Genomic DNA, 25,020 nt, shown 5'->3' with positions numbered 1-25,020 from the left:
TGAGTCCAGGTTCGCCTACACGCTGCCCAGGCAACAGAGCCTCCGGTCCCCCCAGGTCCCGGGAGACGCGTGAGCCTGCCGGTCCCCCCCGCGGGATGCAAAGGCAAAAGGCAACAGCGGCTGTAAAATTCTATACAGGCAAAACTGCGGACACCTAAGATGACGCAATCTCCGCGCGAGGTGGGGAGGGGCTCCGCGAGGACCTCACCCTGGAGATTTCACCTGGGAAGCGGAAGCCGTCTGTAGAGAGGTGGAGGGTGATGGTGACGGTGTTTCGGGTGAGCATTTTTCTGTGTTCTCCAGTACCTTGGTAACGGCTAGGGCCAGGAATCGGAGGTCTGCACTGGCCCAGCAGCGATCAGAGCGGCTGGCCAGGGGTGGGTTCGGGCCTCTGGAGCGGAAGGTCAGGGTGAGTTCCCGAGAGGAGGTGGCGCCTCGTTCGTTCTGCCCAGAGAATGGGATATTTGGGGTTTTCTTCTAGGTTCCCGCTTCTCCCGCTCTTTTCTCTGCTGAGAACGCCTTCTGTCTAAATACTGTTTGTTCTTATAAGCCCGGTTCAGATGCCGTCGTCCCTAGGAGCCTTCTCCTACAATCCCCACTGTCAACGTTTTCTCTCCCTCGTTCCGCACGCCTTTCTGCTCGTTTCTTCTCCCGAGCGCTACCACCTCTTAACACCGCCCGACACCTCTGGATCCAGTTGCTTCCTACTTGTTACCTCCCCCTAGGTAACACATGGACCAGGGCTCACGAATTTCCCTGGGTCGTAGCAAAGTGCTCATCCCGTATCTCTGTCTTCTCGGCCAGTGAGCGCTGGGGCAGGGTCCAGATTCTGGCCATCTCTAGCTTCAGCATAGGGGAGACCTGTGCAAAGACCACTGATTAGCGAGTCTGGAGCCTCCCCATCAGAATCATATTCTGCCAGTTCTCAGCTTTTGCGACCCTGACTTTACCTCTAGAAGTTTCATTCCTCACCTGTAAGGTTGCTAATGGAGAATTCATGAAAGGAACCAGGGGATGTTTGTATGCTGGCGGGGAGGACTTTGTAAACTGCCCGGCATCCCACGGAAGGGAGGGACTGGATGTTTGGAAGAGGGGAGTCTGCTGTGCTTCAGAATAGGAGATAATTAACCTGTGTCCTCTTGGCCAGCTAGGGAATGCCATGTGGTTTGAAAAATGTTTGTGTATTTGTGCTGGCCTGTTGTATGGGCTTTATCTGACTTGCCTTTATGTAGTATTTTTTTTGGGGGGGTTCAAAGACCCTTTGCAATCCAGCTAATTCACTCCTCTCATTTTACAGACAAGACCTGAAAGGGAAGGGACCTCCCCAGAGTCACAGAGTAATTGGTAGACTTGGTCAAGAACCTAAGCCTGTAACTGAAGAGACCAGAGGTCTTTCTGTTAAACTTCTGGGGAAGAGACGGTAAGGTACTTTGGCTTTATACCATCTTTTTCCTTTTTAAACCCCCGGTCTCTCGGCTCTCCCAGCCATAGGCCTTCTCACATTGTATTATAATTACCTTCTTACTTTGTTTCCTTGCTAGAATGTCATCTTTCCGATGACAGAAGTTGTGTCTTATTGTTTGTTCTTTGTTCCCAACTTCCAGTATAGGGCCAGGCTCATAGGTGATGTTAAAGGTAATGGGGAAAATCTACTAAACACATTTAATGCAGGCATGTTCCATGTAATTATAATGAAATCTTCACAATGGCCCTCTATGTAGTTTCTAGTATTCCCATTTTACGGATAAGGAAACAGATTTAGGGAAGGGAATGTGCACCAAAAGGGTGGCTGGTGAAGGCCTTTGGGGATTTCAAGTTCAGAAACAAATCCATTTAATTTTCCTCCTCCAGGTCTTTGCAAATTATCTTGTAGAAAAAATGCCCAAAGTGAAAAGGAGTCGGAAAGCTCCCCCAGATGGTTGGGAGTTGATCGAACCAACGCTGGATGAATTAGATCAAAAGATGAGAGAAGGTAAGTGGGGAGTTTCTGATTGGATGAGCAGCGTCTAAGAGTCACAGGTTTTGATGTCTCCAGGGGGCAGGCAGAAATTCTAGTATCATATTGGAAGAGAAACGCCACTGTGGCCTCTAGACACTGATCTGTTTTGTTTGCTTATTAACTCAGGAATATTAAGAGTTCTGGAAAATAAGATGGCACTCATGAAAAGGTCCTCAAAGACATTTTGGGGCCAACTTTGATACAGAAATCTTCGAGAATAAAGATTGAGTAGTCTACCTCTAATTATTTACTGTTTTGGTTAGGTACATATTTAGAGTCTTACAAAATATGTTTACTTGGAAAATCCTGTCCTTTTTCATGTTCACATTTTCTGTAAGAGTTTTATCCAGATTTCTCTTGGTTTCTGACACAGGTTTCATCGCTTTGTTTTTGCATTATCTACTAGTTTTCCAGAATGGGCCATCTTCAGTTCCCTCAAAATGCTGTATGATCCTGAACTTGATGAATCAGTATAGTGTGTTTTTAGAAATTTTATCTGAAGCCATGAGCATCTGTTGGCCTTTATGATCACAGTGTGACCACTTACTCAATTGCCTTTTAAAAAAAAAAATTTTTTTTTTTAAGATTTTTATTTATTTATTTGTCAGAGAGATAGAGCACAAGCAGGGGGAGTGGCAGGCAGAGGGAGAAGCAGGCTCCCTATTGAACAAGGGATGTTCATGGGGCTCGATCCCAGGACCCTGGGATTGTGACCTAAGCTGAAGGCAGACGCCCAGCCAACAAAGCCACCCAGGCACCCCTAAAAATTTTTTTAAGAGACAGTGAGCGTGGGGCCTGGGGGCTCAGAGAGAGAAAATCTTAAGCAAGTTCCACATCCAGCACAGAGCCCGATTGATGGCTCGATCTTCCAACCCTGAGATCATGACCTGAGCTGAAATCAAGAGTCAGACACTCAACTGACTGAGCCACCCAGGCGCCCCTAAATGGTTGCTTTTCTAAGAATTTTAAACTAGTTAAAGATCAAGCATAAACACTTGCATAATGAACATTTAGCTAGATTTTTTTTTTTTAAGATTTTATTTATTAATTTGACAGAGAGATCACAAGTAGGCAGAGAGGCAGGCAGAGAGAGAGGGAAGCAGGCTCCCTGCTGAGCAGAGCCCAATGTGGGCCTTGATCCCAGGACCCTGAGATCATGACCCGAGCCTAAGGCGGAGGCTTAACCCACTGAGCCACCCAGGTGTCCGACATTTAGCTAGATTTTTAAAGAATAACACTTTAAAACAATTGTTGCTGAGGTTTTGAAGTTAATGGGCCATTCCTTTTGAAATTTTTGGCATTAGCCAAGTGGCAAAAATCTAAATCTAGTCCATGCCAGGGCACCCGTACGTCTAGTTTTCCACTTTGTGTTCCACTTTGTGTGCAGACCTGCATAAAACAACATCCAGGAATGTTCACATGGTCTTGTGAAAATGGGTCCAAAAGGGATTTTAAAAATGGGAGTGCTGCTCTGATCTAAAGATTGAGAAAGGACAAAAGCACGGGGAGGGAGGCTCTACTTCCAGTTGCCCTATAAGCATGTTTGCCCCCTACCTTTTGAATCGAGATCTAGCTGACATAAAACATTGTATGTTTTAGCTGTATGTGATTTGATATGTCTGTATTATGAAAAGATGAACAATAATTTAAGATTCATTATCTTACAGTTCTGTTTTGTTTTTTCTTGTGAGAACTTTTAAGGCTTACTTTCTTAGCAACTTACAAATATACCATACAGTACTGTAAACTGTAGTCACCATTTCCCAGGACTTATTTATAACTGGAAGCTTGCTCATGTAACCCCCTTCCCCCATTTCACCCAGCACCCCGTTTGTTTCTTACAGACTCTGATCAGATGCCCCATTGTGCCTTCTTTGAGCGCCTGTATAAAATGTCAGCCCCCACGTCCCCTTCTGCATGGTCTTTTTTGTGGCCTTTACCACTTAATCCTGGGGGCCGGTCTGCCTCCCTGCCCTGGAACACCGCCCCCAGAGCTGCTCCGCCTGCCCCACTGCTGTGCCTGAAGGGCAGGCCTTCAGCCCACACATGCTGCACTTGCTCAGTCCGCAACACCTGCCTTTTGCCTGAATCACAGAATCCTGTGTGTGGAGCTGAACTCCACACCCCAAGTAATAGCGTGGCCCCAGAGTTGGAGGAATGGAGGCACAGTTTTCTTGACCACTCGTTCCCTCGCTGCCCCGCTGTAGAAACCGAGCGGAGGTAGTGGAGGTAGCAGGCAAAGATCAACCCGTAGCTGCTAACGGAAAGACCCGCGCCTCCAGCTGTCCCGTTTGAATCACGTGGCTTGCTTTAGCTTTTTTCAAGTCACAGCTCTATTGAAATAGAAGCCCTGTTCTGTAAAATGTGCCCTTACGGTGTTAGGGGTGTTCAGTGTTTTCTTACCTCCTGAAGAAACCCTGCACCCTTTGGTAGTCAACCCCTTCCCGCATCCCGCCAGCTCTCCCAGACTGAGGCAACTACTCATCCACTTTCTATCCCTGTCGGCCGTCACTTAGCATGTGGGCTTTGGGGACTAGTTTCCTTCACTGGGCATCATGTTCTCAAGGTGCATCCGTGTTGTAGGGGGTCGTTTCTTTTTCTGGCTGGATGATGCTCCGTGCTGTGGGGGGTTTTGTTTATCCATTCTGTCAGCTGATGGACACCGGGATTGTTTCTGCTTTCAGGCTGTTGTGAATACTGCTGTTTGCCCATTCATAGGAGGGTTTTTGTGGGCACGTGTGTTTTCAGTTCTCTGGGCTGTATACCCAGCAGGAGATCCGCTAGGGCATATGGTAACATTAACTTCCTGAGGAAGAGCCAGACTGTCCCCCAGAGAGGCTGTACCATGTTACATTTCCACCAGCAGCCTGTGGTCCAATTTTCCCGCATCCTCAACCCTTGTGACTGTCTTTTTGATGATAGCCAAGCTAGAGGGTATGAAGTAGGATTGATACTTTATCCCTACTTACAAGAAAACAAAAACAAAAAAAACCTGTATTCTGCGCAGTGACCACTGCCTGCCACAAGAAAACAAACACACACCTTTTTCTCCGCAGCTGAAACAGAACCTCACGAGGGAAAGAGGAAAGTGGAATCTCTGTGGCCTATCTTCAGGATCCATCACCAAAAAACGCGGTATATTTTTGACCTCTTTTACAAGAGGAAAGCCATAAGCAGAGGTAATGAACTCAATTCTCTTGGCTCACCAGCTTGAGTAGCTTTCACATTTACTTAATGGTTCCTGTTCTTGCAACCTCAGCAATTGTCAGTTTTCTTATTGGTAAAAATGTGGGGAGGGGTCAGCGTTGGCTAAACAGTCTTTTTAGTGAAGAGTAGTGATGGGCTGGGGCAGCTTTGTGAGAGCACGGTCTGACGCCCTTTCCCTTCTTCTTGACAGAACTCTACGAATACTGCATTAAAGAAGGCTATGCAGACAAAAATCTGATAGCAAAATGGAAAAAGCAGGGCTATGAGAACTTATGCTGCCTGCGCTGCATTCAGACCCGGGACACCAATTTTGGAACAAACTGCATTTGCCGGGTCCCCAAAAGCAAGCTAGAAGTGGTAACGTCTCTACCCCTGTAATGGCTGATGATCAAGTTTGAGGTCACTTTTTCAGTTCTGAAGTTTGCCCTAGTTGGCGGCAGGGGACTGAACACGATTTTGCTGGCTGTCCTGCTGGCCATGCCCCGGGGAGTGAGTCCCTCTCCTGTGTGGTCCGTGCCAGGCAGTGTCGCAGCTGCCATGTGTTAGGTCTGGGGGCCAACTCCATTGCACCCTTGGGCAAGTTACTGGATTCCGTCCTCACACAGGAATTGGGGGTTAGGACACCTGCCCCCAAAGTGGTGGGGAGGGCTGAGTCGGGGGAGCTCAGGCCGGTCAGCAGGCACTCCTGCCCTTCCCCTCGCATGCTCTCCCCAGGCACGCTTTTCTCCAGGCCTTCTCCTCAGAGGTATTACATCGTATTTCTTCTGTCAGAACTTTGTTCTAAAACGTGACTGCGCAGCTCACGAATGGTGCTGCGTATGCAGCCACTGAGCTGACAGCGTCAGCCTTTCTGAAGTCCAAGTGCAGGGGGAGGGAGGCAGTTCCTAGGACATTGGCTGTGGTGGCCTTTGAGGGCAGCCCCTTGGCTGACCGTGGTGGGCCAAGCCGGGCTGTCAGGCGGGGCTGCCCACCTCCCGGGTGCCTCATCACCAGTCCCTTGCAGACCAGTTCTAGTTTGTAGAGCTCTGGGCCAAGGGCTTTACCTCAGCAGGCAGCTCTGTCTCCCTGAATCGTCTGTGAAGTCAGGGAGGAGTGCACATCAAATGAGGGCCCAAGGACATCAGATTCTCCCCTGAAGAATCTGGGTGCTGGTTTTCAGGTGGGGGCAGGGAGAGGTGGTAGAGTGGCGGAAGCCACCACACCCCCTCACCCCGGGATTCTGCAGCGGCATTTGATGGGGGCTGTTGCCCCCGCCCTGTGGCCACAGTAGAGCCTGTTTTTGTCACCATCTGATCTCGTGCATTTAGTTAAGGGTCTTGCTCCTCCAAAAAAAAATAGAACAAAGGAAAATACACATAAACCACTGCTCTAGGCCCTTCTGTGGGCAGGCCCTCAGCCGGACACCCGGGCACGCCCGGCCCAGTGGACAAGACTCTTCTGCCATTCAGATTCCAGTGCACATCCTCTGCCCCTGTGCCTCTACTAGAACATTCCCCAGCCCAGAGGCCCTGAGCCCCGTGAGCAGTAGCGGACCCACTTCCAGCTCACTGCAGGGTAGCTCATGCTCACTTCACATTCACAGACTTTTTTCCCTTCTGGGGGCCGGTACGTACAGTGACTGCATAAATTAAATGCACAGAGGTGTAGCTTCAGTGTCGGCATCTGTCACAGAAGACTTTGTGAGGAGTGTCCTGTAGACAGTGAATGTCTGGTTGCCACCTTGTTGGGGGTGGAGGTGGGGGGGTGGCCCATGGCAGGAGTGTAGCATCTCAGCTGTCCTCTCTTTCAGGGCCGGATCATCGAGTGCACGCACTGCGGCTGCCGGGGCTGCTCCGGCTGAGGCCCTCAGGCCCTGACCCCTCTTCACCCTGAACTTTTGGACTTCGTGGGTTTCTGCCTGTCGCGTCACCCCCTTTCCTAAGAGCAGCTCTTCTCGCAGAGCAGTGCTCCTGGCGTGAGTTGGAGCACGGTCTCTACGTGTAAAGGCTTTGGTGTTTCTCAGCTGTGATTTGTAGAAATAAAATTTTTAAACATCTGCGTCCAGCATTTATTCTGTCCAAGAGCCAGCAGTCTGTGGACCCCACTGCGCGAGCGCCAGGCCCTAGAAACTGGTCCCCTCGGGCCTCCATCCTGACTCTACCTTTTAGATGCTGTGTAACTGTGAGCAAGTTCACGTTCCTCATCACTGCAGGGACAGCCACCTCCCAGATGAGGGTGACCGGAGATGGTCTGTTAAGGTGGGCCAGGCCGCTCTCGGACCTGCCATGAACTTGTCAGGCACCCTGGGCCCAGCGTGTGTCCTCATACCAATGCCTGCAAAACGCTGCCGCGCTCCTCCACGCTAGACCCTTCCTCAGGCTTGAGGCCACACGAGTACATGCACAGGCCTGATGTGGAGAGGCTCCTGGGGCTCCCACGGGGCTCTGTAAACAACACACCCTTCGCCCCAGCTCTGATGGAGGCCCAGCATCTCCCATCACCTGCCTCCATGGCCTCCGTCCACATCGGCTTCTGTGATGGGGTCTTGGTCCCCCTGGTGCTTGGTCCGGAACTTCTGCCACGGGTGGGGGGTTTCCTCTGCCGGCATCACTTTCAGCCACTGCTTATAATAAGCTCGGAAGCCATCAATCTTCTCCAAGTAGGTGTTTTTCCCTTTGTACTATAAATGGAAAAGCATGGGGTTCAGAGGAGACTTTAGTCACTGCATGCTACCTACGGCTCATCCCAAACCAAGGCAGCCAGCTCCGGTCTCAGGGAAACTGTTCTCATTTCTAGGTGGTTAAGGGGGGGAGGGCAGGAAAACTATGGATACTCAAGTCACCTACTGTCAAGAAACAGCTGCTGTGGGGCAGACCACATTCCCATCTGCTAACCATCCCTTGAAGTCGGTGCTGCTACGCTACACCCAGGGATGGCCCCTGGCCCCCCAAGATAGAATCGCTGGGTGCTAACACTGCCTCCGCAGCCTGAGCGCCTCCCCTGTGTCCTCTCAGCACTGCTGCAGTGGTCTCGAGAAGGGGGGAAGAAACGGAGGAAACGAGAGGTTCAGCAGATGCTAAAAGAAAGCTGGTAAAGAAATGCATAGAAATAAAAAAAAAAAAGCCAAAAATATATTGAAGAGGGGCGCCTGGGTGGCTCAGTGGGTTAAGCCGCTGCCTTCGGCTCAGGTCATGATCTCAGAGTCCTGGGATCGAGCCCCGCGTCGGGCTCTCTGCTCAGCAGGGAGCCTGCTTCCTCCTCTCTCTCTGCCTGCCTCTCTGCCTGCTTGTGATCTCTCTGTCAAATAAATAAAATCTTTAAAAAATATATATATATATTGAAGATAAAAACTTAGCCCATGTGGACAAACAACTGGATTCAAAAGATTTAAGAATTCCAGAAGTTGTATGTATCTAATCCAGCCTGAAAGTACATAAAACAAAAACTCGATAGGGACAGACAGAAATAAGTCCCTGTCCTAAGGGAACAGGAGTATGATCTAAATCCAGTAAGCTTTAGGCCTGTGGTAGGCTGGTATCTGGACTGAACCTGAGACGATGCCGTCAGAACACTGCACCACGGAGTGGGGACAAGTCCACTAACCGGAAGATACTTGCAACGTGGAACAAAACATGAGAATCCAGAACACACGAAGACCCCTGAAGAACCAGTAAGGCAACACTAACCGCTAGATGTTCAGATGCCCAGTTATGCCCTCTGCCTGGCGTATGCTCTGCTGCTGTCTCCCAGATTCTGACTGAGCCCCCAAAATGGCCCTCATGCGTTGCACCTGCACAGTTGTCCCTGACACCATACCTGGTGTGTCCCTGCTCCTCTCCCTCCCTCCCCACTGGGATGGTGTTCCTCCAGGCCACAGCTGCCCTGGGGGCACTCAGCATGGGGGACTCCCATGGGCCCTACATCCGAACCCCCCCAGCCTACGATCCTCAGCACAACAGGGAGAGAAGTGGCCGTTACAAAGCAGACTCTATCACGGCCTGGCTGCCATCCCCATTCACTGGACGAACAACGGTCTATACGGGGCACCAGGCAATGGGCAGGTACCGGGGAGCCAGGCGAGCAAGGCGGTCAGTCTCCAGCTCCAGGGGCTTATGGGTTCTGTGAAGGTGACAGTCACCTGTGCAGGTGTAATTACTGGCTGTGAAACACAGCGAAAAGGAACAGCGCTGGATATGAGAGGCAGGAGGGAGCAGCAGGGCATCCCTGAGAACGAGCCATCCAAGCTGAGACCGACAGGGTGAGGTGCCAGTTACAGGAAGCGGGCAGCCTACTCAAGGCAGAGGGAATACAAAAACCCCAAGGCAGAAGAGGCTGTGTCATACAGAAATGACGGAAGGCCAGTGGGACTGACAGTGAATCCAGGAAGAGTGACAAGAGATGAAGTGGGCCACAGGGACTCATGGGCTGTGGTTTAAGGAATTTGGGATTTCTCCTAAGGGAAGCCACTGACAGTTTAAAGCAAGGGAGTTCCAGCTCCGGGAGGCCAGACTCGGGGGCGGGGGGGGGGGGGGCGCGGGGGGAGGCAGGGCAGTTAAAGAGAGGACAGGCGAGTGAGAGGTTGGCACACACACCCGATCAAAGGAGGGCGGGTACTGGGCGGCAAACTCCAGCTGGCGGATGACCACCTCATTCACAGGGACCCTGTTCTGCCTCATGTCCTTCAAGATGTCAATGAGATAGGTGTAGTCCAGTTTCTTGAGGGCTGCGTTGATGAGAGTGCTGTAGATGTGGGCGTTGGGGGTCATCTGGGACTTCTGCAACAGCACAGACATACGATTAGCGAGCTAATGGCAGCCACTGGGACAAAGCAGCCCTCTGGGTGCGTCGGGCCATTCAGGCCTGCTCTGCAGACCAGCCACCAGGCCAAGAGTACACCCCACTCCAAAAGGAAAGTACACGTGCCCTGCACTGTAGGTCCATCCCACCCAGCCCCAGGGACCCTATCTTCCCCGGCCTGAAGAACTTGCTCAGAGATCAGCAGACCCAGGCAGTAAAGCACATGCAGAAGACCACCTCCTCGGCTCTTTCCTGTGGGTTTACTGTAATCCCTGCTCCCAGAATGCTGTAACACCCCTGCTCTAGTCATGCCTCCCACCCCTCCAGAGTCGGGGCCAAAACCTGTTCCTCCCCACCACCTCTCCCCGCTGCAACCACCTTCAAGACTCTAACACCCTGTTTTCAACGCCAGATCCTGAAGCAACTTACCAGAGTCCACTTTCTCTCCAGTTGGGCCAGTGACCTTTCTACACTTGAAGCTAGAATGACCCCACACTCCCTGCCCCCATGCACACTGTTTGGGCTGTTGGGTGCAGAGGTCTGGGGGTTCAGGAGGGCCCAGCTTTCTCCTTGAGCACCCCTAGTTAGCCCCATGGGTCCCCCCAGGCCTGGACCCACTCACCTTCATGTCTGCAAGCAGCTGCAGACCATCCCTTGGCCTGTGGCACCCGATGGCCAGGTTGCAGAAGGTCTGCAGGTTGGGGACAATGCCCCTCTTTGCCAGGAGTGGCAGCAGTGCCTGTGGAGACAGAGACGGCATCCCTGGAAGCTGTGACCCACCAAGCCTGGCAGGAGTCTTCTCAGTTGAAGGCCGTGGCTGGCTGGAGACCTCGGGGGCACAGTTCTGCTCAGAGGCCTCACCACTCCCTCCGGGACCACACTGGATGAGGGTCTCAGCCTGGCTTGCAAGCACGCAGCTCCCCAGAATTTAGCCACTCTGCGAGGATACCCTGCCTTCCAAACCATCTCCACCATGCCAACCCCCTGCCCCGAGGCCCTTCATATTCCCATGTCTCTCTGCTTCCCTGCTGGCTGTCCACCCAGCACTCGGCCCTTCAACGTCAACTGAGCACCAGTGGTCTCCCAGGCCCGGCCCCACAGTCCAGGGTGGGAGGCAATGCCAACAACAGCGTGGGACGTAAAGCTGAGTCTGTGGGGGCTTGGGGGTGAGGAAGAAGATGCCCTCGTGGCCTGGCTGGCTCAGGGAGGGGCTCTGTTGTGTTCAGCTAGTCTAGAGGAAGGCGTGCCCTCCACTGAGGCCCTGAAGGCAGAGGCTGTGTCCCTGTCACCTTTGATGCCCACAGGAGCCCAGCTCAATGCTCTGACCAAAGAGCCATCACACAGACACATGGACAAAACCGCATGAGGGCTCCGGTGCCCCATCTGTGGAATGGGGGGTAGCCTCGTACTGGCAGAGCCTTGTGGTGTGGTCAGTGGAGTGAGGAACGGATGGGAAGCTCTTCAAATGGGCATCTAACACAGAGGGCTGTATCAGAGTGTATGTGTGTGTGTGTCTGTGTGTTGAGGAGTGTGACTGAAGGGTGGGGACACTCCTGAGCCACCAGGCTCTTGGCCACAGGTCCCACGGCCCCAGCATGCTTTGTGTTCCTCAGGCGGTGTGAGGATTCTGGGGTCTGCCATCTGTGAGCTCCTCGGTGAGGACAGGCAGCGCAGCCCAGCCGCTTCACCCCTCCATTCTCAGCTCTGCCCAAGTCCAGGCCCAGAATGGAGGCTTTGGTCAGTCAGCTCACCTACCCCAGGAAGGGGTGACGCCCCTTGCAGGGCAACCAGGTCCTGCAGTCAGAAAGTCTGAGGAGGGAAGAAGGAGGGGACCCAGCCTTGCACCTGGTGCCTACCTCCCAGCCCCTCACCTTTGCCCCCTCCAGATCACCAGACTTGCTCTTCTTCCTCATCAGAGTGTTGAAGAACGTCACGTCGGCTTCCACCTGGTACGTGTCCAGGACGGTCAGCAATGAGGACTCTGAGGGACTCCCAGGTGCCACCACCTCAGCCAGCAGCGTGAGGGTTTTGATGTTGGGTCGGAGCCCATGCTCTTCCATCTTGCCCAAGAAGCCCTCTAGGCCCCCCATCAAGGCCAGCCTGTCAGCTGGGGTGGTCACAGTCCCGAAGGAGACCACGGCTGGGGACACTGGTCCCAAGGTCAGGAGGTTAGCCTCCAGCCCGCAGGGAGAAGGTTCTGGGGCCAAGGAAATGAGGGCCACCTTGTGGTCGGACTCTGTGTTCATTTCCACCTCAGGCTGGGCCTTGCTGGGGGCTCTGGCTTCGAGAGGCTCTGGCAGGTTCTCAAGCACACTGAGAAGATTCCAGAAACAGCTGCCTCCCAAGGCCTCCACATGCAGCCTGACTGACACACCATCGTTCACCCGGGCCCGGGCTCTCCTCCTTGCCCGAAACCCACGTGCCAGGGGCTGGAGCATGACCGTCTCCTCCGTGGGCCTCAGGAGCAGCGCTGAGGCCACCTCCGGGTCCCCCAAGCCGCAGTCTCGAGCTGCCCCCAGGAGTAGGTTTGTAGCCGTGCTGACTCGGCTGGAGCCCCAGACTCAGCATCTGCCTCCATACCTGCCGGAGAGAAGACAAGCTTGGCTCTGAGACCCTTCTCAGAAGAAGCCTTCAGCACAGCAGACAGAGAGAGTCAACCACTGCTCGGCAAGTGCAAGGGGCACCGGGAGAAAGCTGGACAGCATCAATCCCAACGCCAGGCTCCAGAGAACTAGGAATCCTAAGGATCTGAGAACTCCTGGGAGATTCTCATGGGGGTGCTACTCCTTTCCTCTCTAGCTCACCCTTAAACTGTTCTCCCACTTCATCTCTCTTGCCCTCTCCCAGGGCCCTGTACTGGGAACAGACTCTCCCTGGGTCTCTGCCCACCTCTGCACTTCTCTGGGGAGGGATGATTCACAGAGGCTAGGTTCTGGAAGAGTCTAGCTGACTCAAGAACGGGATTTCAGCAGCACTTCCTGAGCGCCCACTATGGGCTCTGCCTCATGCAGCCTCTGGGAAGGATGAGAGCACAGGGCAGGCACAGCAGAAGGGAGCTCAGCGAGGAAGAGGCATCCCAAACTGGATGCCCGAGCAGCCCCGTCTCCTATTGAGATGAAATCATTTTCACCCCACAGCACGGTGCCTAGCACAGTATATGCTCCACAAAGGACTGCTCTGACCCATCTATGTCCCTCTGACACCCAGACCACGCCATTGCTAAGATGTCAGGAGATGCGACACAGGGGTCACTAGTCACCCTGGATTCTTGTCTGTGGGCTCAAAGGGCAGCCACATTCAGGGGGACAAGACTTCACATCCGACTTCCTGTCCTCGTCAGGGCTAAGTGTGCAGACAAGGCAGGGGCTGGTCAGGCCCACGTGGGTACAGCCTGCAAAAAGGTCTGCTGAGCATCAGACAAGAGTCTTAAGGAGGGCAAGGATCTCAGCAGGCGCCCTCCAGGAAACACAGACAGAACTGAGGCTTAGCAGGGATTCGGGCTCTAGGAGTCAGACGAACCTCGGTTCAAATCCCAGCTCTCCTTATAACTGTGGACAGTAGGCAGCTACTTACACCTCTTGTGAGCCTCACTTCCCTTGTCTGTGAAACACGGCTGACGCTGCCTAGCTTGAGCAGCTGAGTAAGTGCACGGACACAAACCAGCTATCAGCATTACAGACTGTTTCTAACTAGAACAGCTCTAGAACAGAGCTCTAGATCTTGGCTGATTTTCACTAGAAAGCTACTGCTTCCAGAAGACAGGAAAGCATCCGTCCAGGGCTGTCCCGGATCACTGGGGCTCAGCCTCCACGTGGGTTAACCACCTGGGGGTCTTCTGAAATGCCAATCCGGATACAGCAGGACCACGGTGGGGCTGAGACCCTGCTTTTCTGACAAGCCCCCAGGTAAGGCTGATGCTGTCAGTCTGTGGGACCCACTTTAAGATGGAGGGCCCTAGGTGAGCTCTGGGTCCTTCCCACCTATGGTACCGTTGCTAATACCGCCACCCCACAGGACTAGGGGCGGGGGAGGTTCTCTCTGGGGATCTGAGGTGGAATCAGAGCTGTGTGTCTCAACTCATGTCCGGGAGAACCTCCCAGGACTACATGCAAACCCCTGGGTCCCACGTGCAGAGATGGCGAGTGGCAGCCCATGGGAGGAGGGCCCAACAACCACTCTGGGTAAGACAGTAAGCTTTGCTAATCTGAGCTAGCTGCCCAGAAGGCCACTTGGCGAGGGCAAGAGCGTGGGCTGTGCCCTCACTTGGAGGCAGCCATGCCGCCTCCGAGGGCCTCCTCCCCCTGCCATCTGGAGAACGGTGGGCAGCAGTGTGCTTTGCAAAGGCCAAATATTGCCAACATAAATCCACCCAAGCATGGGGCAGCCACAGGTGCCCAAAAAGCCCATGTGATCATCATTTTCGCCCAACACGCGTGCACAGGGGAAGGGGGGCAGCAGGAGGGGCAGGAAGGCAGAGCTGGAGGGACAGACCTGCAGGGCATATCGGAAACCTGTCTTCTTGTCCTGGATGCAGCCCATGAGCAGGTAACTGAAGGTCTCCTCTGTGACTGCATGTCCTTTCTGGACGATCTCCTGGAGGAGGGAGTGGAGGCTACCGTGAGAACCTGTGGCAGAGCCCAGGGCCTGATAGGTCTGATTCAGGGCAGACAGTCCTGGGGCAGGCGAGACCTGATTCTGGCTCTAGAGTGGCTGGAAACCAGCTCCTAAGCAGACCCATCCAACTCTGCCTGCATTCCCTGCCCCTCTCCTTCCAGGCTGCTCTTCCTGGCTGATGCATCACTTCTGGGTAGCCCCTCTGCGAAGACCATGCAGGCCGCCACTTTTAGGCCCTGTGCCCGAGACACTGGGGACCACAAAGAGCTGGCTTCAAGTCCCAGCTTTGGCACACCTGTGAGTGTGGGCAAGGCAGGAAGCTCCCTTGGTCCCAGCCCCATCTGTCATGGGCATGACCTACCTCAGAGGGTGTCTGGAACAGTCCCACAACAGACTGTGGTGTCTGTCCACAGCACGTGCTCGAGGTACTTGCTACCCCTGGCCTCCCTCAGACCTGTCAGGGTTGGCCATGGCCTTCTTGAAACATTCTTCCACCTCTCAGCCCCTCAGGGGCTCCTCCTTGAGCCTCTCTTCCTCTGTCTTGTGAGCGTGGCTGTTCCCACACTACCCCACCACTGCCACTCTCCCGTCCCCACCTCTGTGGCCAACCCTGCCACCTCCAGTGAAGTGGTTTTTTTTTTTTTTTTTAAGATTTTGTTTATTTATTTGACAGAGACAGAGACAGCGAGAGACAAAAATAGAAGCAGGGGTACTGGGAGAGGGAGAAGCAGGCTCCCTGCTGAGCAGGGAGCCCTACGTGGGGCTCCATCCCAGGATCCCAGGATCATGACCTGAGCTGAAGGCAGACACTTAACTGACAGAGCCCCCAGGCGCCCCTCTTCAGTGAGGTTTTAGTTCGTGCTCCCTCCTCCTGGACAATCACAGCTGTCCTCTTAACTGGTTCCTCTGCCCCACCAGCCGGAGTGACCTGCATAAAATATCAGTGGCATCTCTGGACAGGTCAGAGGCCTATCAAACCACCACTGCCCTCTTCTGGAAGCTTCAACACCTGCCTCTCACATGGCACCCTTTGGAGAGATCCGTCTCTCTCAAGGAACTCTCCAGGCTTGAGACCCCATGATCCTGCCTCTCCTGCCAGCTCAAGGCAGCCAACCCAGGTCTGGTCAAAGGCTGCTGTGCACCATGCGGTGCCTGGACAGCTCATCAGGTCGTCTTTCCTGCCAGGAGGGGGGACCTCACTACGTGCAGTGAGGAATATGTCAGTCAGCAGTGGAAAAGCAAGATAGAACCTAAGACCAGAGAGCAAGTGTGCCCATGGGCCTGAGGGAAGACAAAGCTGCCAAGGGTGTGCCGAGGTTCTCCTGAGGTTTGGTCGCGGGGACCTTGAGCCTTCCTGTAGGTGTCACCTCATGTTTGTCTCCCTCCCCACCCTGAGAGGGCAGAACCACCAGCCCACTCATGCTCCTCCCTACTTAAACCCCCTCACTGTCTCCTCTGAAAGTGGGAATAAAAACACTCCTTACAGGGGCACCTGGGTGGCTCAGTCGTTAAGCGTCTACCTTCGGCTCAGGTCATGATCCCAGGGTCCTGGGTTCGAGTCCCACATCGGGCTGCCTGCCTGCTTCTCCTTCTCCCATTCCCTCTGCTTGTGTTCCCTCTCTCGCTGTGTTTCTCTCTGTCAAATAAAATCTTTAAAAAAAAAAAAACAAAACACTCTTACAGCTGGACGATAAAAGAAGCCACAGGGGGCATATGCTGGCTCCTCTGTCCTGATCTCAGCTCAGGTCTTGATCTCAGAATTAAGAGTTCAATCCCCGAATCCGAGCTCCAAGCTCCAACACGGAGTGCAGTTTTACAAAAAGAAAAAGAAAAGAGGGGTGCCTGGGTGGCTCAGTCGGTTAAGTGGTTGCCTTCAGCTCGGGTGATGATCCCAGGGTCCTGGGATCAAGCCCCGCATCAGGCTCCCGGCTCAGTGGGGAGCCTGCTTCTCCCTCTCCCTCTGCCTGCCTTTCTGCCTGCTTGTGCTTTGTGTCTCTCTCTCTTTCTCTGTCAAATAAAAAAATAAAAACTTAAAAAAAAAAAAAAAAAGGAAAGAAAGAAAAGAAAAAAAAGAGGCTTTGGGCCAAAGGGCCCTCAAAGGCCAAAGCCCTGACACAGCCAGGCCCCTGCTCAGCACTCCCATGTCCCCCTCCCCTGGAAAAACCTGGCACCTCCTGGAAACCCAAGGATTTTTGTTCCCACTGCTCTCACTGAGCAGGAGGCCTTGAGGCACTATGAAGCCCCGCCCCTCACTGTGGCACCAAGGAATCCCACATAACAAGTCCACAGCACACACAACCCACTGCCATCCTAGGGGCAGGGCCTCTTTATCCGTCAGACTGAGGCCTCTGAGCATTGCTGAACTCGAGCCCGACTCCTTATCAGCCCCTGAAACCTCCCGTGAGAGTGAGTGGCCCCCAGAGAGCCACAGCCTCACATCCGCTGCGTGAGACCAGGCCCCCACGGGGCACCCTCACCTTGAACACATCAAGGCACATCCTGAGGTCTGCGCACATGGCAGCCATCTTCAGCAGCGCATGGTACGTTTTCAAGTTGAGCTGGAAGTTTCGGGCCTGCAGCTGCTGCCGGAGCTTCAGGGCGCTCTGCAGAGCAGAGTCCTTCCAGGGGGACTCGGCGCAGACGTTGAACAGGGCTGTATAGGTGGCATCTGAGGGCTCCAGGTCCCGCTTTTTCATCTGCGGAGATGGGAAGACACCTGGAGGCAGCTCTGGGGTCAGCTGCACATACAGGTGACAGCCGAACAGAAGGAAAGCTAGAGAGGACCCGGCTCCTGCATTAAACAGACCCACTAGCAGGGCCAGTGCTAAGGCGGGGCTGAGTGGTGTGTCGGAGCCTCCTTCTCCCAGACCCTGACTTGGCCTGAGGGCCTCTGAAAACGGACACTGCATCCAGACGCACCAAGCAAAGAGTCATCCTCAACACGGCCACCAGCCCACTGCGGGCTGAAGAGGGTTTTAGCAGGATCCTCCTGATGCTCCCAGGTCACCCTGACTCTTAAGACCCAAACAGTGGATCTGGTCTGGGAAAAGGCAGGAGGAGACCATCCAACCCCAGCTCCAGACTTTACTAACTGAGGGCTCCTTGTTGGGAAAATGCAGATGATACCAACACCCTGAAAGGCTGTTGCAAGGGTCAGCTGGGAGAGTGGCCCCCAGACCAGCAGTGGCCAGGAGCATGTCACTGCAGCACATCTCAGGACACCCTGTGTCCCCCGGCCCTGCAGAGTGACAAACCACAGGGTGAGGCTCCCGCTCTGCTTCTCAAACCCTCCGGGTGACCGAGGAAGCTAGAGTCTGAAAGCTCCAGGTAAAGCCAAGTGCTAATACGGGGATCAGCTGAGGGACGGGTATTTGAAAACTTTCTTTACTGACTTTGCAGCTTTGGTATAAATCTGAAATTGCTCCAAAATAAAAAGTTTATTGAAAAAAAAAAAAAAGCAACAGATTGATAGAGAATAACTTAAGAAAGAGGGAATTGTGCTTCTCTGAGGTGAGAGGTAGCAAGTCACTTAAGTCAAGGTGACTCTCACCTCTGAGGTGACAGGTAGCAAGTCACTTAAGGATGCTCCGGAATGTGCAGAAACGCTGCGACCACACCGTGAACTGAGAACCACGGGAAACGCCCACTGGCACCAGCCGCCCCTCACTTAGCACCTGAATGCTTTTCTGCTGGTCAAGGAAAACCCCCTGCCGCTCTCCACCATGGCGTTTCATGAGGTCAGTTTATCATTTATAACAATTCCTCCCCCTTGCTTCTAGCCAGAGACGATCGAGGACATCCATCGCAAATGACAAGAAGTCTTGCTGGATGAAGGATGAACCCAGGAAGGAAGCTCCCCCTTCCGGCCCTGGGGCCCCCCCACTTACATCATTGTAGAGCCGGAAGGCCTTCTTCAGGTATCCGGCCCGCCCGCAGCCCCCAATCAGCACCGTGTAGTTGCACTCGAGGGGCTGGAGTCGCTCCTCCTTCAGCATCTGCCGCTCAAACAGGTCCAGGGCCTCGGCCAGCTGGGAGGAAGGGAACATGGGAGGAGGCTCAGGGCAGCCTCTGAGACCCTCAGCAGAGGGAGCGAGACTGAGACTGAGGGACCCTCCTGGGCCCGCCCAGGAGCCACACAGCCGCCCTGGCCTTCTGCCACCAGCCTCTTGGTCCCTGTGCTCTGCAGTAAGGGAGCTTTGTGGTGGCCCTGAAGAAAAGCCCACTAAACTTCCACCACCTATGAAGGCTCTTGGCCCCACCGGCATGGCTGCCTTCCCTCCAGCCAGATGATGAACTCCTTGAAAGCAGCGCCATCCATGTCTTTGCCTCTCTGTGGGCCTACAGTAGAGCCAGGGCCTGGCTCTCAGTAAGTCCTCAGAAAATGTTAATTCTGCAAATCCTGGGATCTGTCCTGCCCTTGCATCCTGGCTGACCCCATCCGTAGTGCCAGCCCTCTGGTTCTAAGCGGGAATGGGAGACCACATTCTGCAAAGGTTGGTGAGCACACTCAGGGCCACTGTGCTGCACGATCGCAGGGGGGCCGTTCATAGCAACAGACTCCTGCAGTGGCACAAGACAGCAGCCCCAAGGGACCAGCTTCCCCTGGCTGCAAATCCCTTTGGCCCACAGTCATCTCTACCCCATTCCTACTCCTTTTTTTTTTTTTTTTTAAAGATTTTTTTTTTTTTTTTTTTTTTATTTGACAGAGAGAGAGATCACAAGTAGGCAGTGAGGCAGTCAGAGAGAAAGAGGAGGAAGCAGGCTCCCCGCTGAGCAGAGAGCCCGATGCGGGCCTCGATCCCAGGACCCTGGGACCATGACCTGAGCCGAAGGCAGAGGCTTTAACCCACTGAGCCACCCAGGCGCCCCCCATTCCTACTCCTTATACCATCCCCTTTAAATCCTCGGTTCACCCCTTTACAATTAATTTTTTTTTTCATCCAGTGGTTTAACCAGTAATGACTGAATCCTGCAAGGTCTATTTGCTAGGGATACAGCTGTGAACAAGAGGGAGCTCCTTTGTGGGACACATCTTCTAGTGTGGAAAGACAGACACCAAGTGAGAAAACTAAGACAAAAAAAAAAAAATACTGTGTCAAATGGTGTTAGGTTTTTTGTTTTTGAAGATTTTATTTATTTATTTGAGAAAGAGAGAGAGAGAGAATGAGAGGGGAAAGTTCAGAGGGAGAAGCAGACTCCCTGCAGGGCCAGGAGCCTGATGCGGGGCTCAATCCTGGGACTCAGAGATCATGACATAAGCCAAAAGCAGTTGCCCAATCAACTGAGCCACCCAGGCACCCTGGTGTTAGGTTTTAAAACAACAAAGGAAGAAGTGCCAAAAGAAGGGGATGTGAGATTCAGTTTTAGATGTGACAGCCAAGCAGGGCTTCACCCAGAAGGTGACAGAACAACAATCTGAAGGAGGTGAGGGAAGGAACAACACTGTCTATGAAAACAGCCAGTGCAAAGGCCCTGAGGCAGGAGTGTGCCTGGGAGTTGGAGGAGCAGAGAGGAGGCCGGGATGGCTGTAGCACCGTGAGGGAAGGGGAGTTAAGAGTAAAGAGGTAGGAGAGATAAAAGGAGACCCTGCAGGCGTCATAAGCTATTGTGAGGGCTTTGGCTTCTCTTTATTTCTCAACTTTTAATTATGGAATGGTTCAAATGTACACAAAAGTAAAGAAAATAGTATAACTACAATGGTTATTAACATGTGACCATGGGGTGCTTGGGTGGCTCAGTTGGTTAAGCATCTGTCTTCAGCTCGGGTCATGATCCTAGGGTCCTGGGATCAAGCCCCGTGTCAGGATCCCTGCGGACAGCCTGCTTCTCCCAGTCCCCTTGCAGCTCCCCCTGCCTGTGTTCTCTCTCTTTCTGTCAAATAAATAAATAAATAAACTTTAAAAAAAAAAAAAATCTGGCCAATCTTGTTCATTCATACCTTGTACTCCTGCTCCAAACTGAATTTTCTTATTTTTAACCAGGCTCCACACCAGTGTGGGGCTCAAACTCACAACCCTGACATCAAGACCTGAGCTAAGATCAAGAGTCAGACACTTCACTGACTGAGCCCCTCAGGCACCCTGAATATGAATTTTTTAAAGCACATTTCCAGACATTACATCATTCATTCCCCAGATCTTCAACACACACCTCTAAGAGATTTTTGAACATAGATGCAATGTCATTATCAATACCTACGTAAGTGAACAGCAGTGTCATCGAACACATTAAGAGTACTGGAAGGGGGGCACCTGGGTGGCTCAGCGGGTTAAGCCTCTGCCTTCGGCTCAGGTCATGATCTCAGGGTCCTGGGATCAAGATCTGCATCGGGCTCTCTGCTCAGTGGGAAGGCTGCTTCCCCCTCTCCCTCCCTCTCTGCCTATTTGCTGTCAAATAAATAAATAAAATCTTAAAAAAAAAAAAAAAAAAAAAAGAAGAGTCCTGGAAGAGTAACATAATTTGCTTTAATAGTGTGGCTCTGTGCTTTGCACAGACTAGGGAGGAGGGGGTAAGGGCCGCAGGGAGCCCAGTGGCAACTATGATAGCTGAGGGGGTGAGGATAAGGTGAGGCCTGGGCTTCCAGGGGTAGCACTGTGAGAAGTGTGAGGACTGGCAACATTTTGAAGCTCCCACTGGGTGAGAGAAAGAGAAGAGTTAGGGACGGCCTGAAGGCTTCTGGCCTGAGTAGATGGAATGATGGGATCGCCATTTAGTGAGATGAAGACAGTGCAGGGAAAACAAGGCTGGGAACTGAACTTTCAGGCCCGTATGGGTGAGTGTAAGGGAGCTGGTGAGGTAGCTAGATATACAGACCAGGAAGGCTGGGCTGAAGGTACTAACATGAGAACTGCAACAAGGAGCGGGAACCCCAAATGTCAGGTGGCTGGTGGATCGCCTGACGCAGCACCCGGGGTGAGGGAAGACAGAAGAGCCCTGAGCATCCAAATACTTAGAGATCAGGAAGGTAAGGCAGCCCCTCCGAAATACTGGGCTACCAGGGAAGTCGAACCAGGAATCCCAAGGTTCCCTCACCTTCCCTTCTCTGATCAGGCGTTTGCACTGGAAGAAGTACCAGTAAGGCGTGTTTCTCCGGCTCCGCCATATCTCTGGCTCCAGCTCCGTTTCCTCGTCTTTAGCACTCTGTTCCCTGAGCCGTAGGTTATACAACTGGGCTGTTGATTTTTGGAACATTTTTCTCGAGGAGTACTTGTTGGAGAGGGTCCCAAAGCTCTCTTCCTCTTCCTCCTGAGAGGCCACAGGGTCAGGCTGGCTCAGGTCAGAGCTGAGGCTGCTTGTGTTCTTCCCGTTCCCCTGGCCAAGGGGCAGCTGCGAGAGGGAGCTGCTGCAGGGTCGAGTCAGCCCCGCAGCCCTCAGCCATGCAGGCCCCTCCCTGCCTCCTGTGCATGTGGCTCTGAGAGGGTTAAGGTGCTGGAAGGCAGACAGTCCTACAGGGCGGAGTTCAGAGAAGAGCCGGGCCAGCTTCCCAAGGTCCATCTCTGGCTTTCTCCTCCAGGGCCTGGCACAGGTCAGAAACATAATGAAAACTACTGGGGTCTGTAGTCCCGAAAGGCAGAAAGAAGACAGAGAAGTGGTCACAAGCCCGAGTGCCGAGGCTAGAAATGCCTAGGTTCAGATTTCATTTTTGCCAAAGAACCATCCATGAGTCCCTGGGCACTCGCCACTACGGTCAGTCTCCTGCCCTGTGAACTGGGGTTACCTAGACCTAATACCCACACAGCACTGTAGCAATGATCGAATGAGGCCTCCAATACACAGCGTGTGGCACGGTGTTGGCAAGTAAACCACTCAACAGACGAAAGCTAGTGGTATTCTCAAGCTATGATCTAGGAGACCGGGCACTGAAGTTAGAGCTGAGTTTGACACCTGGCCAGAGCCGTGTGACTAGGCCCATTCCTTGACCTTCCCATGCCTAGATTTCTTCAGCTGCAGGATGAGGACGATCCTACCAACCTCACCACAAGGTTATAAAGATCAAATGAGATGTTTTTAGTACTTCTCATTTAACAGGTATTTAAAAAATTGTAGCTATTTTAATATGTTACTAAAAAAAAAAAAACCACCATTCTGGGCCTCTGCACAGGGAAGTTAACTGAAGCATGGCTTTTCTGCAAAATTTGTGGATAAACGGGCTAGAATTGTGCTGTTAATACACTAACTACTGGCCACATGCGACTACTGAACACCTAAAATGTGTCTAGTCTAAATGAAGATAGGCTTTTTGTAAAAATCACACACCAGATTTCGAAGATTTCGTACCAAAAAAGAAGGTAGATTAAACACAATAATCTTGGGGCACCTGGGTGGCTCAGTGGGTTAAGCCTCTGCCTTCGGCTCAGGTCACGATCTCAGGATCCTGGAATCAAGCCCCACATCCCCCTCTCCCTCTGTCTGCCTCTCTGCCTACTTGTGATGTCTCTGTGTCAATAAATAAATAAAATCTTTAAAAAAAAAAACAAAACAACAAAAAACAAAATAATCTTTCAACATATCGAAATGATAATTTTGGGTATACCAGGCTAAAAAAAAATTTAATATTAGTTTTCACAATTTGTAAGCTTTGTTTAATGCAGCTACTTGGAAATTTTAGATCATATATGTGCTTGCATTCTAGTTCTACTGGACAGTGCTACACTAGAGATCCTGGTCTGCATACTTGAAACCCTTCAATAAAAAAATATCAGGGGGCACCTGGGTAGTGGAGAGCTCAGCTTCTCCCTCTCCCTGCTGCTCTCCCTACTTGTGGTCTATCTCTCTGTCAAATAAATAAATAAAATCTTAAAAAAAAAATAAAAATAAAAATAAATATCAGGGAACCCCTGGGTGGCTCAGTCATTTAAGCATCTGTCTTAGGCTCAGATCATGATCTTGGGGTCCTGGGATCTGCTTCTCCCTCTCTCTCTGCCGCTTGCTCTCTGTCAAGTTAATAAATCTTAAAAAAAAAAAAAAAAGAAAGAAAGAAAATGTAAAATTACATATGTGCTCATATTATATTTCTGTTAGAGTGGCAGGCCTCACCAGATGTGCAATGGTAAGGGCCCTCTGTACTAGTGTCAGCAGGGTGCTGGTCAACAGAGGCTGTCTAATACGCTCCCCAGACCTGGGTTCACAGGCAGCCCAGTTCCACAGCCTGCCAGTCTCACCTTTGCACTCGGCTGAACTGCTACTAGACCCTCAGCAAGTTACTCCCCTTCCTGAGCCTCATTTATTAATCAATCTGCAATCACTTCAGAGGTCTAATTTTACATTTTCAAGTAGCCACATTAGATAAAGTGCTTCTTTAAAAAAAAAAAAAAGGATTTTATTTTTTGACAGACAGAGATCACAAGTAGGCAGAATGTCAGGCAAAGAGAGAGGGAAAAACAGACTTCCCACGAGCAGAGATCCCAATGCGCGGCTTGATCCCAGGACTCTGGGATCATGACCTAAGCCCAAGGCAGAGGCTTAACCCACTGAGCCACCCAGGCGTCCCTAGATAAAGTGCTTCAGTGCATTAAATGAAATGCACCACTTTGCAAGAAAAAACCCCAATGATATTGAAATAAGTGTCAAGACGTTAAAAAAAAACAAAAACAAAAAAACCTCCGATACAAGTACACATGCTGCTTTTTTGACGCTTTAATACCAAGATCCTGCCGTCCTGTCACAGCAGTGACAAGCTAAATGATAGCCTGTGGTAGCTACAGGCACTCCGTCTCTAACCATAATTTACACTCATCACCATTAGAAACCCGACTTAGGGACGCCTGGGTGGCTCATTGGGTTAAGCGTCTGCCTTCCACTCGAGGTATGAGTCCAGGGTCCTACGATCCCGCACCCGCTACTTGCTCAGCGGGGAGCCTGCTTCTCCCTCTGCCTGCGGCTGTCCCTGCTTGTGCTCTCTCTAACAAATAAGTAAATAAAATCTTAAAAAAAAATCACGATTTAATTCAGGGCGCTCTTAACGCTACTCTGTCAGTCACGGAAGGAAATGCTCATTTCACACGGAGAAAACTAAAGGTGCAATTTTCTTTCTACCCAAGTTCCTCAACCTGCCCAAGCTAATAACCCCTGAATTAGAGACGCGCCGCCGCTGTCCTCTCTGGGGCACCCGCCCCTCCCTAGACGCTCCACCAGGCGCTCTGGCCAGTCCGACCCCCTCCACACTGGCCTTTGGAGACTTGGTTGTCTCACTAGACGTCCGATCCCAGATGCGACACTTCCTGTGCGGACTCCCGCTCCCATGTCACCCCCAGTCCCGTTCCGCGTCACCCCCGCCGCGTGGCCCTCACTCCCGCTCCAGCCTCACCGCGCGGCGGACCAGACTCTCCTTCCCAAAGACCTTCTGGTAGGCGCGAGCCTCCGCCGACTTCACGCAGGCGCACTCGGAGACGCGAACTCCCCGCCCCGTGCGCGCGGAGGCGGGT

The 25,020-nt window shown here is 52.4% G+C and overlaps 2 protein-coding genes across 7 annotated transcripts; one reads left to right on the top strand and one right to left on the bottom strand.

Annotated features, from left to right (window-relative positions):
• Nucleotides 1-129: 129 nt before the first annotated feature.
• BUD31 (BUD31 homolog) lies at nucleotides 130-7,241 on the top strand. Of its 6 annotated transcripts, none has more exons than XM_047712810.1 (6): nucleotides 130-278; nucleotides 1,298-1,420; nucleotides 1,874-1,972; nucleotides 5,056-5,178; nucleotides 5,397-5,563; nucleotides 6,996-7,241. In XM_047712810.1, exons 3-6 carry the CDS (start codon nucleotides 1,879-1,881, stop codon nucleotides 7,044-7,046), a joined length of 435 nt encoding a protein of 144 aa, XP_047568766.1. In that variant the 5' UTR covers nucleotides 130-278; nucleotides 1,298-1,420; nucleotides 1,874-1,878; the 3' UTR covers nucleotides 7,047-7,241. The 6 variants fall into 6 exon arrangements, with proteins under 6 accessions (XP_047568766.1, XP_047568762.1, XP_047568767.1 ...); XM_047712806.1 differs by having other exon boundaries at nucleotides 1,852-1,972; XM_047712811.1 differs by having other exon boundaries at nucleotides 1,298-1,425.
• On the bottom strand, nucleotides 4,294-24,980 carry PTCD1 (pentatricopeptide repeat domain 1). Its single transcript, XM_047712800.1, is given in 10 exon segments — nucleotides 4,294-7,865; nucleotides 9,778-9,960; nucleotides 10,605-10,721; nucleotides 11,854-12,510; nucleotides 12,512-12,562; nucleotides 14,474-14,575; nucleotides 17,074-17,292; nucleotides 18,484-18,624; nucleotides 21,629-22,112; nucleotides 24,903-24,980. Coding segments are annotated over 9 exon segments (2,115 nt in total). The 5' UTR covers nucleotides 22,091-22,112; nucleotides 24,903-24,980; the 3' UTR covers nucleotides 4,294-7,682.
• Nucleotides 24,981-25,020: the final 40 nt, after the last annotated feature.

This window comes from Lutra lutra, chromosome 18 (assembly GCF_902655055.1).
Source record: "Lutra lutra chromosome 18, mLutLut1.2, whole genome shotgun sequence".
Taxonomy (NCBI): domain Eukaryota; kingdom Metazoa; phylum Chordata; class Mammalia; order Carnivora; family Mustelidae; genus Lutra; species Lutra lutra.
The sequence above is the reverse complement of the archived record's forward strand: the minus strand, read 5'-3'. Positions and strand labels throughout refer to the sequence as shown.

Coding starts and splice junctions, on each gene's coding strand:
- BUD31 (XM_047712810.1), top strand. CDS start 1,879: ATGCCCAAAGTGAAAAGGAGTCGGAAAGCTCCCCCAGATGGTTGGGAG. Junction 5,179..5,396: donor GAGGAAAGCCATAAGCAGAG/GTAATGAACTCA, acceptor TCTTCTTGACAG/AACTCTACGAATACTGCATT. Junction 5,564..6,995: donor CCAAAAGCAAGCTAGAAGTG/GTAACGTCTCTA, acceptor CCTCTCTTTCAG/GGCCGGATCATCGAGTGCAC.